Here is a 15,909-nt window from a genome sequence, read left to right as displayed (position 1 = left end):
GTGAAATGCAAATGATTTTTTTTCTTCTTACTGCGTTTGGGGTGAGCATTTTGCTCATTTAATACAAAACTATTATTAAAAATAGATATTTTGGTTTCTCTTATCAATACAACTAGGATTTAACCCGCGGTTTACCGCGGGCAATCGGTTTATGTGATTCTTATACTAAATATTTGAATGAATTTGATATCCTAAACTTATAAATATAAATTTTTTAATCAAACATAACTAAATAATAATTGAGATTTTTTTTTGTTGTTATTTAGTGATAAGAGAAATGTGTTAAAATGTGTTTAAAAATGTGTATTAATTAGTTATGAGTATGTATTTTTAGTGAAAGTAAAGTATTTACAAAAATGTAAGATTCACAAAATTGGTGTAATACTTTTTATGATTATAAGTGTTTTTTTAACTATTTGACAGGTTATACATTTTTTTGGCAAAATAAAGACCATATGAATTATGTTATTTATAATTATATGTCTTTAAAGTGAAGATAAAAAAAAAGTGATTTCACTTATTTTTGTTGAACGGTTTAGATTAAAGGGAATTAATTTTATTGAACGGTTTAGATTGAATCAGATCATATAAAGTTTAGGAGATTGTTAAGACCAAATTATCCTTAATGATTTTGAATAGCAAAGAACAAAATCCAAAATAAAAATAAAAATTGAGGCCAAATTAGACAAAATTTTAATTTGTACTTCCCTTTTAATAATAAGGGGATCCATCACACATTTGTTCTTGAAAACTTTATGTTTGTTTGCCTCATATATATATACGAAGAAGATCTAAACTTAATTCCCCAAATCCAATTTACAAAATTTAGTGTGTGGATCTTGCATCCATAACAGCCTCATCATCTTGCACCATTGTTCTTGTAAATGCATAAATGTACGTTGAGAAAAGTAATATAATCATATATGTTCATCTTACAATTGATGTAAAACAACATATGACATATCACATTATTTCCGTGATCCTGAGATTTAGTAAAATGAAAACGACGTGATCAGGGAAATGTTTTATGATTTTAAATCGATAGATAATTGTTATGCTCGTATGACCATCTACATAATTTTTATCTTTAATATTTTAATTTAAGAGATTGGTGTGAAGTAAAAGAAGAATATTAAGTGATAACACCTCGAGGCTCTATATAAACGAGTCCAGCCTTACAAAATTATATCCGTGCACAAATAAGTTCACTTACACTGACTAATCTTTCGTTTTTGCTCTAATCATGAGTAGCTTCATTTTAGCAACAACACTCCTTATGGCTCTGATATGCTTCGTCTCTCTCCCGATTTCAACCGTTGGATTACAAAAGAAACCGTGGCCTAAGCCGTCAGAATTAGTGGCAGGCCGCCACCACGGCAAAGGCTATAGCCGCCTTGGAGACTCCAAGATTGGTTGGGGTACCTCTTCCCTATCAGACTCTAAAGCACCTCTATCGCCCCCCGTATTGCTACCGGGGTTTCCTAGCATCCCATGGCTTCCTAACATCCCAGGAATTCCCATCATCCCGAGTCTTCCCAATATCCCGAGTCTTCCCACCATCCCTGAAATACCAAACATTCCGAGGATTCCTAACATCCCGGGGCTTCCTAACATTCCGGGCCTACCTAACCTCCCGAGCATTCCTAGAATCCCGGGACTTCCTCCTCTACCGTGGGTCAAGTCAGAAGTTGTGTCGAAATCGGCTAAAGTGGAGAACTGCTTGACGAAAGATGGATCAAAGACCTCAAAGAAATCCTTTTCAAAAATATTGTCTAGCTGGGAAAAGAAAGATTATTTCACATTAATGGACGAGGAATGCTGCGAGATCGTTGTGAATATGGACAAGAAGTGCAATAGCCACGTTCAAATGTTGTTCAAGAGCCCATTCTTTGTTCCTCTTCTTCGATACTCGTGTCACATCAAGCACACCAAAGACTAAGCGAGTCCCTCCAATGGATATTTAGTTATATATGTTCACCGTACACAGTATGTGTCATTTCCATAGTTCTCTGTCGTGATGATCTCATAGACTTATATATTATTATTTCTCTTCATTGAGTGATAGGAGGCAATTGAACAAAAATTACTGAATTGAATCGGAAAAAAATCAATTGCCGACATTTAAAATATGTTGTCAAGTATTGTAAACGATTTTATGTGTGTTTTAAATAACTTCTATTTAATAGTTATAAATCTTCATATAATATTTGATATAGTTAAATATAAATTTTGTCTAATTTTTGTTTACAATTTAACATATTTATTTTTTTTCTCGATATTTTATATAATATTTATGTATAAAATCATATTTATAATGTTTATATTATAAACGCTTTAACCGCCTAAAATTACGTACGCCCCAATTAAGCATTGTAGGCACTAGGTATTGGATCACTGTCCGCTTAGCGCCTACCACTTTCTTGAACATTGGTTTTAAGACTTTAAATGTAAAAAACTTTTATAGCAAAAAAAAAAGTAACAAATTAATTTATTTTATTTTCTATGAATACTAATTTTGTAATTTTGTATTTTTCGTGAACTTTTATTTCTATATTGAATATTAGAAAATTTTCCACGGGATGCGTGGATTATATATTTGATTTTAGTTTTGAATATAAAATGATATTTAAATTAAATTATATATAATTTTATCTATAATTGTTAATATATCGTTAGTAAATAATTAAAATATTAATTTTGATGTTTACAAATTATAATGTATCTAAAAAAGATATTATAGTTGATTAAGAGTTTTCAATGCACTATATTTAATTTTTTTCGTGAAAATTGTATATTTTATTATAAAATAAAACTTAAAATATTGGGTATTACTTTTTTTTGAAAATAAAAATGCATGTATTACAAATTGTCTTGAAACTCGAAAAATAGATGAACCTTCTTCATAGTTAAAATTCTAAAGCCTATGATTTAAGATAATTTTCAATTAAAAACCCTTCAACTTGACTAAAGATCTCATAATGTCAGTTCAAAGGAAAAAATAAGTCATATAAAATCTGATAAATATACTGAAAGACGTCATGTCACTATCTAGTTTCCAAATGATCAATAATACTTTATGTAAATGTAAGATAATTTTAAATAAATAAAATCTTCTCTTTAAGAACTTAAAACAACAAAAAAATTGATATTATATATTCATATAATGCATAATAAAATTAGCAGTTTAAAGTTAAAATATCATATTATTGAGTTGTTTCCTTAAATTTGATTTGTATATAATGTTAAAAAGTTAAGAGCAAATAAAAAAAGTTATCACCTTGAAGGGTTTTTTAGAGGATTTTCCGTCAAAATTTATGTTAAAACAATAAATATGTAGCATGGATAATAATACATTTGATACATGATTTTGAATTATACAAATAAATATCTTTTCGTTTATTGGCAAGTGAAGCCACAAATACAAAAAAATGACCAATTATTGTTGTTTAGGCTGGCACAAAATTTGGAATATGCTATGTGATAGAAAATATTTAGATTAAGTTTTTTATACGTTTAAGAATAAATTGTTATTTATTACAGGTCTAGAACTCTATTAGTACATTATTCTTATTATAAAAACTGAAATGAGATGCAAGAAAATAAATTGACAAAAACTAAGCAAAACATAAGAAAAATGTAAGCAAGTGTAAAAAAAGTAGTAAATAAATATCTTTATGTACTAATAGAAGGAATTTCTTCAAACTCACTTTACAAAAATCTAACAAGTGGCATCAGACAATTGACACTTGTCATATATTTTATTTAAATGTGTTCTATTAGATTGAATTAGATATTATAGTAATTTATTATTTACTTTAAAATGATGGTGAGAAAAGGAAAGAGTATAGAAATTGACAATGTCAAATTAGACACAATTTCAAATATTTTTCTTTGTTGTTTTTTCGTTCAAATAAAAAAACAAATAAGATCAAATAATTTTCTCGTCATTAACCTATTAAAAATAAAAACAAAAACACCTACAGATTTCTCGTCCCATACACAAACACGATCTTCAGCATGTTCATTTTTGATACCTTGTTCCAAGTCTTGTTCTTCATCTCTGGGCACTTGTATCTCTGAACGTTTTTGTTTTCTTTGATTAAAATAAAATAAAATAAATATTAAAAATAAAGGAGAAGAAAGAAAGAAAATAACGTATGTTTTATATGTATTACTTTAAAAATAAAGAACCAATACATAATAATAAATTATTCCTACGTTATATACGCACCTGCCATACAACTTTTATAGTGTTAAGATCATTTGTATCATAGTCTCCATAAGTTATCCAAATTTGAGAAATGCTCATCTTCATTTCTTTATTTTCAACCAGCGGTTTCCATATGTTGATGACAGCTTTGGTTCCGTATAATTTTAATAGGCCATCAGTGAGTACTTCTGCATACTATATAGCTATGTTACATAAGTTTGCCAGAAATGTTTTATATGTACTACTACTACTATTCTATCAATATAAATATATTTGTATTACCTTATAATATAAATATATCTCTTATAAAAATAAATACACAAAAGAAAAATAAAAATAAATTGATACTCCATATATCTCAATACTCAGGTAATTTATTACTAGTAATGAACGTCTACATATATATATACACAATATTTCCATGTTAGATTGACGTTATGTTTTTTTAGAGTATATTTAGTTGACCTTTAGAAAAATGATACTGAATCATTTAATTATAATGGCTTATATTTATCATTCAATTTATGAATTATAGGTCAGTATATATAATATTTAAATTAGATAAGGTATATCTCTCCTCTTTTCTCCTAGATACTAGTATTGAGAATTTCCTTCCGATCATAGTTTTTGACGTCGGTGAGTCAAAGCTCCACCTACGTTGAAAATTTTGCTTTTTTCAGCTCTCTAGATCTCCTATCTTCTTCTTTTTTTTTGTTAACAAATCTTTTTCTCTTTTTGAATCCCTTTCAAACCTTCCTGAAACTAAAGCATCTGAGATTATCAATAACTAGACTCAAAAGGAGACAATGGTGTTCGGCGATCTCCATCTCTCGTCCTCAACTTGCTCTCATATCGACCAATTATCTCTGGTTCTTCTCCCCTGCCTCGAATCTTGTCCAAAACCACCAAACACGAACCCTAGCTTCGCCAGAGATGTGTGCTGCACCACAATATTTTCTATCATCTCCGTACGATGGCTGCAAAGCTCTTTTGCCAGCCAAAGTGATTTTAGGGTTATAACTGGTGGGCTTATTTAATGTTGGCTCATTAATTTTTTTTGAAGCCTAAGTCTAAAAGGTGTAATCCATTACATTATCTATTAAAGCCCATATCTATAATCAACTTCTCTTTGTCCATCTCTAGGCAATCTTTGAGTCGTTTATCGAATCCCTTCGTTCATAGACATCAAAGGGAACATAAATTATTATTGTTGCTATGGTTTTTCAAGAACTCTTTGAGAACACTGCCATTAGATTCACCTAGGGTTATCAGTCATGAATCCAAAAGCTTAAATTTTAAAGTTAATCGATTGAAGAAGACCGGCATTGTGATCTCGTCTCCATGGGGAGCGGTGGTTAACGAAGCCTCTTCAATCTTATATTTATGTTTCCTAAGACTAAGTTCAAGCAAGTGCTAATCAACATCATCAAGACTTTTATTCATGAACTTATAAGCTTGAGAGAAAACGGCATTATGACCCCGTCTCCAAAGAGTGGTGGTTACCAAAGCTTCCTCAATCTTTTAGCCCCAAACCCACCAAACTATAGAACCGTAGTCAAACTTCTCCTTGCCGATGTGAGAATTCACCTAGCTCTTCTTGGGCCGGCAAGTTACTCGGCTATGGAACCCTTTTCTAGGTCATTATGTCTATCGACCATGACCATTATCTCGTCTACGATTCGGCCGTGGATGATTCTTTGAAAAATTGTGGTATCCCTTGCGCCAATTTGCTTCATAGCTTTGGTCTCCAAGCTTTCATGGATCCTTTGTCAAACTATTTTAGCTATCCTCGTGTAGCATCTACCTTTATTTTTTTATGTTGTTTGTGCTTTTATTTGTATCAAGCCTTTTTATCATTGTATCTTTGGCTACTTTAAACTTTGTTTTGTTATGATGAATGAAAACAAGCACTTGATAAAAAAAAAATGTCAAATATATAATCAAATATTTAAAGTATTTTAGTGGGAGAATGAATGTTTTGTAATTACTGGGGTAGGAGTTACATTTGGGTCAGATGTGTAGTTAAATATTGTGGGAGAATGAAACACAGAAGTTACGGGAGATTGAAACACATGACTTTGAAAATGAGTTTATTAGAAATAAATATTATAATCTTGTCTTGATTAAAATAAAAAATGTCAAGTGACCCAATGAAGTAAGATTTTGAAACCTTACTTATATATATATATATATATATGATTTAGGAGAAATAGTTATTATTTCTAATCTTGACTGGTTTAAATGCAGTGGATGCGGTTGCGGTTGCGAGAGTTTTATGATTGGTAAACCAGCGGATACTATAGCGGTTAAATAAAAAATGAGCAAAATAAATATAACATATAGGATTAAAAATATATTATCTTAGTTACAAGTAATGTTGATTTTTTATTTTATTTTTAACATTTGAATCTAACTACTACCGCAAACGCTTGCGGGAAGGAGCTTTTGAAATGTGGCGATTTCGAGCGGTGAAAAGCAGTTTCCTGCGATTTGTATGATTGTTGCCAATTGCTAACAACCGCTACCACCCGCAAACGCTGCGTTTGCGGATGGTAGAGGGAGAACCAATCATAATTGAATAACACTAAGAGCATCCTCAATGATGGTTTCTAAGCATGCGTTTGCGGGTGGTAGCGGGAGAACCAATCATAATTGAATAACATTAAGAGCATCCTCAATGGTGGTTTCTAAGCATGAGGGCCTGACTTGTTTAAACGTAGCGGGTGCGGTTGCGGTTACGGGAGTTTGTGAAAACGGGCGGTTGCAGTTTCAAGCGTTATCAAGCGTTTTAAACGACTGGTTGAGCGTTTGATAATGGGTGAGTTTGCGGGAGTTTTATGACTGGTAAACCAGAGGATGCTATACTAATTAAATAAAAAATAACTAAAATAAATATAATATATTACTATTAAAAGAAATAAAAATACAATATATTATTATAATAAATTGATAATATTAGAAATTGAACATGCTTAATAATTAAAACACTAAATTCAAAAATAAATAAATTTTGTAAGAAAAAGCTTAATACAAAATAAAAAAAAAACAATGATGCCATGAAATACTCAAAGAGTTACACTAGCTAATGAATGGATAAAAGGATAGATGACACTTACGTTTGATTCTTGATTTTGATTTTTATCAATTTATGTGAATGCCATAATTGAGAGAATTGAATTACAATATATTGATTAGGCTTTTCTAATAAGAATATATAAAGGATTATATTACTAATAGTGATTAGGGTTTGGGTGGAACCCAAAATTATTTTAATTAATTTTTTTAACCTAACCGCTACCGTCTGCAACCGCAAACGCTTGCGGGAAGGAGCTTTTGAAATCTGGCAATTTCGAGCGGTCCAAAGCGGTATCTAACGGTTTTTATGATTGGTGCCAATCGCTAACACCGCTACCACCCGCAGACGCTGCATTTGCGGATCGCAGAGGGAGAACCAATCAAGCCCTAAGTCTATTTATTAAGAGACAATTGGGATAGATTTCTCTAAATTTAAGAAACTCATTTAATATTTAAATTATATAAAAAAATTTATTATTTGTTAAGAGACATGTTTAAAAGCTCCCATTGAGGATGTTCGAAGTCTTAGGATTTTTGAATTCTTTACGTTTAAACTAAATCAAATTATTTTGTTCAATAACCTTCTAGTTTTGCTAGTAATAATAAGATATTACAAATTTGCAATACATATCTACTGAATCTTTTTTCACTGATCAATTATGTATAGGTATAGCATATCCCTCACTTGCGGATGTATCTTATTTTCCTAGGAGTTTTTTATTTTTAATTTCTGTGGATATGTTGAAGTCTGCAACATATCTTAAAGAAAACTACGGGATTGACAATTTCAAAAAGACATCCGAGAAAATTCAGTTTCGTAAAATTCTATATGCCCGCATAATTATCCATAATTAAAGGTCATACATGTTTAACCTTCACACACAATAAATCAAAACAAAAGAATAAAAATAGGTTAAACAAAAAGCTCCTCTATATAAGCTTGATAAATTTTCATGAAATTGCTTTCTTAAACACTCAACAATGAAGAGCCTCATCTTCCTCGTACCAATCCTTTGTCTCGTCATTTCACCAACCACAACGATCGCTAGTTGGCCAAAACCTTCGGAAGTTTCCAATGAGGACATGTTGATGAATACCGAACACAACCATTACTTTGGTAATAAATTGAACTTCAAAGATTCCAAAGTCTGGAAATGTACATACAACAACGGATCTGGAGCTGCCGTCTCTATTTCCTACCCTTCACCTCCACATCCGCCGTCTCCGAAGCCACCAACTCCGTCGTCTCGGCCTCCGTCACCTCTATCACCGAAAAAGTCTCCACCATCGCCTAAACCATCACCGCCACCACGAACCCCCAAAAAATCCCCACCACCGCCTAAACCATCATCGCCGCCACCAATACCCAAAAAGTCTCCACCACCTCCTAAACCCTCATCGCCGCCACCAACCCCCAAAAAGTCTCCACCACCGCCTAAACCATCATCCCCGCCACCAAGTCCCAAAAAGTCTCCACCACCTCCTAAACCATCCCCGTCTCCTCCAAAACCATCAACACCTCCACCAACACCTAAGAAGTCTCCTCCCTCTCCTCCCAAACCCTCGTCACCGCCACCAAGTCCTAAAAAATCTCCACCGCCTCCTAAACCATCTCCATCTCCTCCTAAACCATCAACGCCACCACCAACTCCTAAGAAGTCTCCGCCACCTCCCAAACCATCTCAGCCACCTCCTAAACCATCTCCTCCACGTCGTAAACCATCTCCGCCGACTCCTAAACCATCAACAACTCCACCATCTCCTAAACCATCACCTCCGCGTCCAACTCCCAAGAAGTCTCCACCACCACCAACAACTCCGTCGCCTAGTTATCAGGATCCGTGGGTGCATTTCGCGAACTGCATTAGCGAATTTGGACCGTCGGCAATATGTAAGCAACAGATGGAAGTAAGTTACTACAGAAGAGGGTTTCTTGTTAGTGACTATTGCTGCAACCTTATTGTCAACATGAGACATGAATGTACCGATGTCATTTTGGGCTTCTTCACCGATCCTTTCTTCGTTCCACTTATTCGTTACACTTGCCATGTTAAGTATTAGTTAGCTCTTATTTGGTTTTTCTTTCTTTTTTTTTTTAATTATAGGGCTTTTTTTTCTTCTTTGGTTCTTTATAGTCATGCAATTTTGTTGTTGTCCATGTCTTATGGACTGCTCTTTTGCTACATTTCACGAATAATTCATAAGGTTTTTTTTTTTCCTTCCTTATTTTCTCCAATACAACAACAAAACGAAATATTGATCGAACGCATCCTCATTCAACTACTTGAATAACATTTGTTTTTTCTTAAGGAAGTCGATAAATTAGATGACTGCGGCTAGTTAATGTTGTTAAGTCCAGTCTTGGCCGAACTAACTAAATAAGTGGGAACTTTGTACAAGACCAACATCCCAAACCCATCCATATTATTTTGGTAAAGGAAACCAAGTCCATAAGAGCATCTCTATCGGCGTTTCTAAAGTTAGGCCTTAGCCACCGCAAGGCTTTCTTCCTGTCCAAGAAACAGTTTAAACTTTCCAAACATAAAACCCTAGAAAACAGTTCTATCACAGCAAGTTCAGAGATATGGGAAATATTAAACTTTTCCTTCACCAAATAGAAGAGAATCGTGATGATACACATTGGTTCGTTTCAGAGATGCTATACGTGTAAACATGATCTCATTTTATTTTGATGTATCATGCATGCTACATTAACTGGTTCGTTTCTTTTTTTTTTTGTCAAAGTAACTGGTTCGTTTCTAAACTAAATTTTACATGCCAATGATGAAAGACGACGTAAACCGAACCAAACTAATCTTGACCAGTTCTCATTTTCATTTTGGGATTAGTAAACTTCCAAAAACCGGTCATCCTATAAGAGCGGTGTTATGGTTTCGACTTCTCTTTCTTTAAGAATACAAAAGCAAACGGAGCCACTGACGATGTCGAACAAGTGAAGCCTTAGCCACAGTGAAGCTTCCTTCCTGTGCAAAAAACAGTTGAAACTGTCCAAACCTGAAACCGTAAAATACAGATCTATCACAACAACTTCAGAGTCTCGTGAGAGATTCATGTGAAAGTCGGATCTGACTAAAACTTGGTGGAGAGCTTCATACTTCATGCTTTATATTCAACAGTGGGATTGTGATTCCAACGATTAGTCGTTAATTTATTCGTGAATTTCCAAGACATATTTGTATTGAGTAAATTGTGACAAGCTCTATTGTTTGGTTGGACAACGAGCTTGATTTGAGCTTTTAGGAGTTAGGACTCATAGATTTCTTGGTTGATGGAAAATTAATTTAGACTTCAAACTTATGAGAAAATATGCCGTTTAAACTAAGATAGTGAATTTGTATAAATAACAAAAAGGGATAAGTGAGTTGTTATAATCTTCAAGTAGCTAAGGTGAGAGTGGTATTTGCGAAACATAATATTGTTTTATTTAGTTATGCTTCTTTATTCATGGCATATAGGCTTAAGATCACATTACCTTGGACAAGATTAGGTAATTATATGATTTTTGAGTTTATGCATATCATAGCATTTTTATCAAACATCAACTCAGCAATCACCATCATTACCTAGTTAATTTTGTCCTAGACAATCAGATCTAAAACATTTATGTCATGAATCAAGAAACATAATGAAACGAAACTATGTTTTACAAATAACATTCTCACCCTAGCTACTTGATGTTGAAAAACAACTTGCTTCTCATTTCTTCTCATTTAAGAGAGATTTACCACTTGAGCTTCAACCACATACTCTTACGCTCCAGTACTGTGGTTCTCCAACAGAAACCTAAATCCATGAGTCATGAAGGCTCCTAGGTAAAAAGTTTAAGCTCAAGCGGAGTTCGTTTCCCAAACCAAACATTACAATTTGTTAAAATATATTAAAACCAACCCAAACCCTAACTAATGCAATCACAATCCCATTATTGGATCTATAGCCAAGAGTTCCATGAAACTCGCCACCGAATAAACTTCTAAACGTTGAAAAATCCATATCAGAACTGTTTTCTAGGGTTTATTTTTGACCATTTTTTAAACAAATAAACTTGTTTTTTTGCATAAAAAGAAATCAACGCCATGGCTAGGGCTTACCTCCACTGACAAAGGCATCATATGGCTTCTCTAACATGTGTCCGCAAAAAGAAATCCACCATTATCTGATCTCACTTACCTCACCATCACCGTGGAAAACTCTCGTCTCCATTGACGTCGATCTGCTTCTCCCCCTTCCTCCTTTGCTTTCACGGCTCGGGTCTGGTTGCTTCTTATTTTGGACCCATCACGATCTTCTCTCTTTTCTCTTCTCTCTCACGTAGCTTATGATGATGACTTACTACAGCGATCACAACATGACAACAACAACTTCTTGGACTTACTTTCATTAGATCTCTTATTTTTCTTTTCTGTTTTTTGCTTAAGCGGCTCGTTGAAGAGGATACGCGTTACGCGAACACAAGACACAACAAACTCTTGATGTTTTGTACGTTGCTCTTTTTGGGTTCTAATGGGCCTAATGGGCTTGGCTTCTTTTGTCAAAAAAAGAGGATGGGTTTGAGATGTTGGTTTTAGGTGACAAAAACTTAATGAGAACGATCTTGCACGTGACAAATTTGACTGATGAATTTGATCCATAATAAGTTAATATAGACACCTTAAAATGGATAATATTTCTAGAATATCATAAGTTCGAAAATTATTTTTATATTGACAAAACAATTACAATGAGCTTAATCAGTATCAGCCCATTGATATTTTTGATATCAGTATCTTTTGACTAGCATTTCCTGACTGGTCGCATTTGCCAAAAGCAAGAAAAAAAAATATATATCTATTAAATAAACATTATAAATAATATTAAAAAATTCTTAATGATACTTTATGAGTATCACCTATGACCATGTTGTAAAAATCAAGATTTATCTATCTTATAGTAAGATCACGAATTTGATAAATCTTATACATCAAGAAATGTAACTATGTAAGATAATATAGATTAATGGAATAATAGAGATCACTAGCTGTTAATTTAGATTAATGGAATAATATAGATCACTAGCTGTTAATTTCTCCCCCGCATAGCATAGGGTCATAGGGACAATACTAATGATTTGAATATATTATCAGGTCTCTTGTTTTTAATGTTATTTCAAAGACCATTTCGATCAAGAGTTATTAGTTAGTCAAGCTCAAGTCACAATGAATAACAAAAGATTTTTGCATTGACCCGAAGTTGCTCTTCTTGTTCACTCTCTGATCTAGTCTTAACTCCTCCAACTACAATTCCATGGCGGTGTCTCTTCTTCTCTGGACTCTCTTCCTCTTCTCATTTATCTTCTCCCTCCAATCACACAGCAAAGAAGAAGAAGAAGACACACCAATCACACGATTCCAGCAATACTTAAGATTCAACACCGCTCATCCAAACCCTAACTACACCGCACCAATCTCTTTTCTTCTTGATCAAGCAAGATCAATTGGTCTTACTTCTCGAACCATCGAGTTTGTTCCTGGTAAGCCAGTTCTTCTCCTCACATGGCTAGGCTCAAACCTTAACCTTTCTTCAATTCTCTTCAACTCTCATCTCGATTCTGTTCCCGCGGAATCCGAGAAGTGGATACATCCACCATTCTCAGCTCACCGAACCATCGATGGTCATATCTACGCTCGCGGCGCGCAAGATGACAAGTGTATAGGAGTTCAGTATCTAGAAGCAATCAGGAACTTGAAATCAAGAAGCTTCTCTCCTCTTCGTACGATCCATATCTCTTACGTACCTGAAGAAGAGATCGGTGGATTCGGTGGGATGATGAAATTCGCGGCGTCTTCGGAGTTTAAAGATTTGAATTTGGGATTTGTTATGGATGAAGGACAAGCGAGTCCCGGAGATGAGTTCAGGGTGTTTTACGCTGAACGAACTCCTTGGCATCTCGCTATCCGAGCTAATGGTATGCCAGGTCATGGTGCTAAGCTTTATGATAATTCAGCTATGGAGAATTTGATGAAGAGTGTTGAGTTGATTTCTAGGTTTAGAGAGTCACAGTTTGATTTTGTTAAAGCTGGTAAAGCTGCGAATTCGGAGGTTATCTCTGTGAATCCAGTTTATCTTAAAGCTGGAACTCCCTCCACTACTGTAAGAGCACCTCAAGTCCTACTCTATTTTTCTCTGTAATAATATATTTTATAAACTCACTCTATATTCCATTTTAAACAAGATTGGTAAACAAAATAAATAGGTTAATTAACATTTTTGATTAATAATGGATATTTTAAAGAATAAACAATTAACTAGAGAAGAAATTTATTCGAAATAATTTTTAGAATAGAAAATAGAGGAATAGATTGGAGTAAAACCAAACTCTGTTATACAGTGAAAATTAGAGGAATGAGTTGGAGAATGTTCTGTTATATAAGACTTTTTGTTAAACAGTTTATTTCTTTTTCTCAGGGATTTGTGATGAACATGCAACCTTCAGAAGCAGAAGTTGGGTATGATCTAAGATTGCCTCCAATGGCAGATCCAGTTGCTTTGAAGAAAAGGATTGCTGAGGAATGGGCTCCTTCTATTAGGAACATGACCTACACGGTAAAATGAATAATTATATGTCTCTAATCTCTACTAAGTAGAAAGTGTCAAAGCATTTTTGGTTATAATAATCTTTAGCTCTTGGTAATCTTTAGTCTGTCTAAGTGGTCCTTATGTTTGGTCTTCATTAGTTTTGTGTATACATTGAGGGGGAAAAAATGTGACTATGCAAAACAGTTCATCAGATTATTTGATCTTGTTTCTTTGGACTTAGTTTCATCATTTGCTTTTCTTCTTCTCTAATCTTCATTTTAATTTCTTTAGCCAGGAATATGAGATGTCATAACCAAATGTGTGCTCTCATTTGATGATGTTACATACGTTTAGTGAGATCTTCTTTGTTGTATCTCTAAACTTTGTAATTTGATCACATGTTACAAGAGTTTCCGTTTTAGTCAAATATAGTCATTTCTTTACATAAGAAGCAAAACTAATCCAATTAATTGTTTTATTGCACCAGCTAAAACAACAAGGAAAGTTAACAGACCATTTAGGGCGACCTATAATGACTACAACAAATGATACCAATCCTTGGTGGTCTATCTTCAAGCAAGCTGTTGAAGCAACTGGAGGAAAACTCGCAAAGCCTGAAATATTGATTTCAACTACAGATTCACGCTTTATTCGCACTTTAGGAATACCAGTTCTAGGTTTCTCTCCAATGATCAATACACCTATTTTAGTGCATGACCATAACGAGGTATTGGCATCATGATATTATCTATTGACATCTTTTAAATAATATATAGAACCACAATTGTGATATAATTAAGCATCTTCTCGTGGCCTCAGTTCCTTAAAGATACCGTGTTCATGAAAGGAATAGGAGTATATGAATCAGTTATCAGCGCTCTAAGTTCCTTTGAGGCTGCTTGAAGATGGTCAAGGCTCACATTTGATTTGACCAAGATGTGTAATAGATGTTTTCATAAGTATTTTTATTGACATATACTCTAGCCTTAAGACCTTAAATGGCTGCTAATAACTCTTTGTAAATGTCAAATATTTGATTTGTGCAGAATTCTCAAACTTTGAAAAGAAAGGTCATTGGTGATGGAAGCATGATTTCACTATCTTCTGATCTTTCGGCTCCCAAGACTTATTGTTACATATCCCTTGCAATTGCAAAAGAGCTTGGTTCTATACTAATATAGTACTACCTAGATATTAACCCGCGGTATACTTCGGGTAGGCTTATATTTTAATTAAACTAAAAACGTTTTTTGTAAAGATGATTTGTAAATATATGATATTATTTTATTTGATTTTAAATGTATAGTACACTGCAAGATGTATATGTTTTGTTGATATTATTTATATTGTTTAGTGTTTAAGATTATACACTTGTATTTCGATTGTTAATTTTAGAATTGTATTTGTAGTATACCATTTTGTATTAATATCGATCTAAACCCGTCAATTCTAGGATTCTCCCGCTTGTATTAAAAATTGAATCACATCATACACATAAAAAAAATCTAATATGTTATTAATTATTGTAGTATATAAGATTATAAATTTTCAAAATAATATGTATGAAATTGAATATAAATATTCAAATTATGACCCGTTACTCAGTCGAAAGTTTTCTTAAATATATTTTTGAGCCGTTATATTTTTTTTCATGTATTGAACAGTTTATATTCGTTTTTAAAAATTCAAATCATAGCAGATGCGAAAACACTCTAATTATTTTTTTTTATACCGATGATATGATGATATTATTTCTTTCGCAAAAATAGAATCATATAAAGATGAGAGGTGAAGTATAATAATTAACAAAAAATTAATATGATAATTTAGATATCAAATCTAATTTGTTGGTTTTAATTGGTTACTTTTTTGGAAATTAATAATGTATTTCGTTTTTCTAATTAAATTAAATTAATTAAAATTTAGATCAAATCTTATATGTTGATTTTGATTGGTTACTGTTTTGAAATTAATAATGTATTTATTTTTTTTAATTAAATTAAATTAATTAAATTAGTATTTGACTTTTTAATCCTTAAGAAGATGAATTA

At 33.0% G+C, this 15,909-nt stretch overlaps 3 protein-coding genes, 4 long non-coding RNA genes and 1 other non-coding gene across 10 annotated transcripts; 6 read left to right on the top strand and 2 right to left on the bottom strand.

Moving 5' to 3' along the window:
* The first annotated feature begins 1,176 nt into the window (after positions 1-1,176).
* Positions 1,177-2,071, top strand: AT1G44224 (ECA1 gametogenesis related family protein). Its single transcript, NM_001084209.2, has one exon. The coding sequence runs from the start codon at positions 1,244-1,246 to the stop codon at positions 1,937-1,939; it is 696 nt and encodes a 231-aa protein (NP_001077678.1). The 5' UTR covers positions 1,177-1,243; the 3' UTR covers positions 1,940-2,071.
* A 2,714-nt stretch (positions 2,072-4,785) lies between these two features.
* AT1G07267 lies at positions 4,786-5,190 on the top strand. The gene has a single exon (NR_139218.1). It is a non-coding gene; the product is annotated as an other RNA (long non-coding RNA).
* A 491-nt stretch (positions 5,191-5,681) lies between these two features.
* Positions 5,682-5,952, top strand: AT1G07263. Its single transcript, NR_139217.1, has one exon. It is a non-coding gene; the product is annotated as an other RNA (long non-coding RNA).
* Positions 5,953-8,266: 2,314 nt separating this feature from the next.
* On the top strand, positions 8,267-9,401 carry AT1G44191 (ECA1 gametogenesis related family protein; the record flags this gene model as incomplete). The annotated part of the gene is made up of 1 exon (NM_001084208.2): positions 8,267-9,401. The coding sequence occupies one exon, from the start codon at positions 8,267-8,269 to the stop codon at positions 9,344-9,346; it is 1,080 nt and encodes a 359-aa protein (NP_001077677.1). The 3' UTR covers positions 9,347-9,401.
* Positions 9,402-10,055: 654 nt separating this feature from the next.
* AT1G07257 lies at positions 10,056-10,254 on the bottom strand. Its single transcript, NR_139216.1, has one exon. It is a non-coding gene; the product is annotated as an other RNA (non-coding RNA).
* An 805-nt stretch (positions 10,255-11,059) lies between these two features.
* Positions 11,060-11,623, top strand: AT1G07253. Its single transcript, NR_139215.1, has 2 exons — positions 11,060-11,142; positions 11,371-11,623. It is a non-coding gene; the product is annotated as an other RNA (long non-coding RNA).
* Positions 11,431-11,655, bottom strand: AT1G07247. The gene has a single exon (NR_139214.1). It is a non-coding gene; the product is annotated as an other RNA (long non-coding RNA).
* A 779-nt stretch (positions 11,656-12,434) lies between these two features.
* On the top strand, positions 12,435-15,172 carry AT1G44180 (Peptidase M20/M25/M40 family protein). Of its 3 annotated transcripts, none has more exons than NM_001333229.1 (5): positions 12,435-13,432; positions 13,748-13,885; positions 14,346-14,585; positions 14,678-14,796; positions 14,905-15,172. In NM_001333229.1, exons 1-4 carry the CDS (start codon positions 12,587-12,589, stop codon positions 14,759-14,761), a joined length of 1,308 nt encoding a protein of 435 aa, NP_001321916.1. In that variant the 5' UTR covers positions 12,435-12,586; the 3' UTR covers positions 14,762-14,796; positions 14,905-15,172. The 3 variants fall into 3 exon arrangements, with proteins under 3 accessions (NP_001321916.1, NP_001321917.1, NP_175082.1); NM_001333228.1 differs by having other exon boundaries at positions 14,678-14,798; NM_103542.2 differs by having other exon boundaries at positions 14,678-15,172.
* The last annotated feature ends 737 nt before the right edge of the window (positions 15,173-15,909 follow it).

The sequence above is a fragment of the Arabidopsis thaliana genome, assembly GCF_000001735.4.
Source record: "Arabidopsis thaliana chromosome 1 sequence".
NCBI lineage: Eukaryota > Viridiplantae > Streptophyta > Magnoliopsida > Brassicales > Brassicaceae > Arabidopsis > Arabidopsis thaliana.
The sequence above is the reverse complement of the archived record's forward strand: the minus strand, read 5'-3'. Positions and strand labels throughout refer to the sequence as shown.

Bases quoted from the DNA above. Each gene is read 5' to 3' on its own strand.
- AT1G44224 (NM_001084209.2), top strand. From the start codon at position 1,244: ATGAGTAGCTTCATTTTAGCAACAACACTCCTTATGGCTCTGATATGC.
- AT1G44180 (NM_001333229.1), top strand. From the start codon at position 12,587: ATGGCGGTGTCTCTTCTTCTCTGGACTCTCTTCCTCTTCTCATTTATC. The intron at 13,433-13,747 runs GTAAGAGCACCT...TCTTTTTCTCAG, and splicing joins CTGGAACTCCCTCCACTACT to GGATTTGTGATGAACATGCA. The intron at 13,886-14,345 runs GTAAAATGAATA...TTATTGCACCAG, and splicing joins TTAGGAACATGACCTACACG to CTAAAACAACAAGGAAAGTT.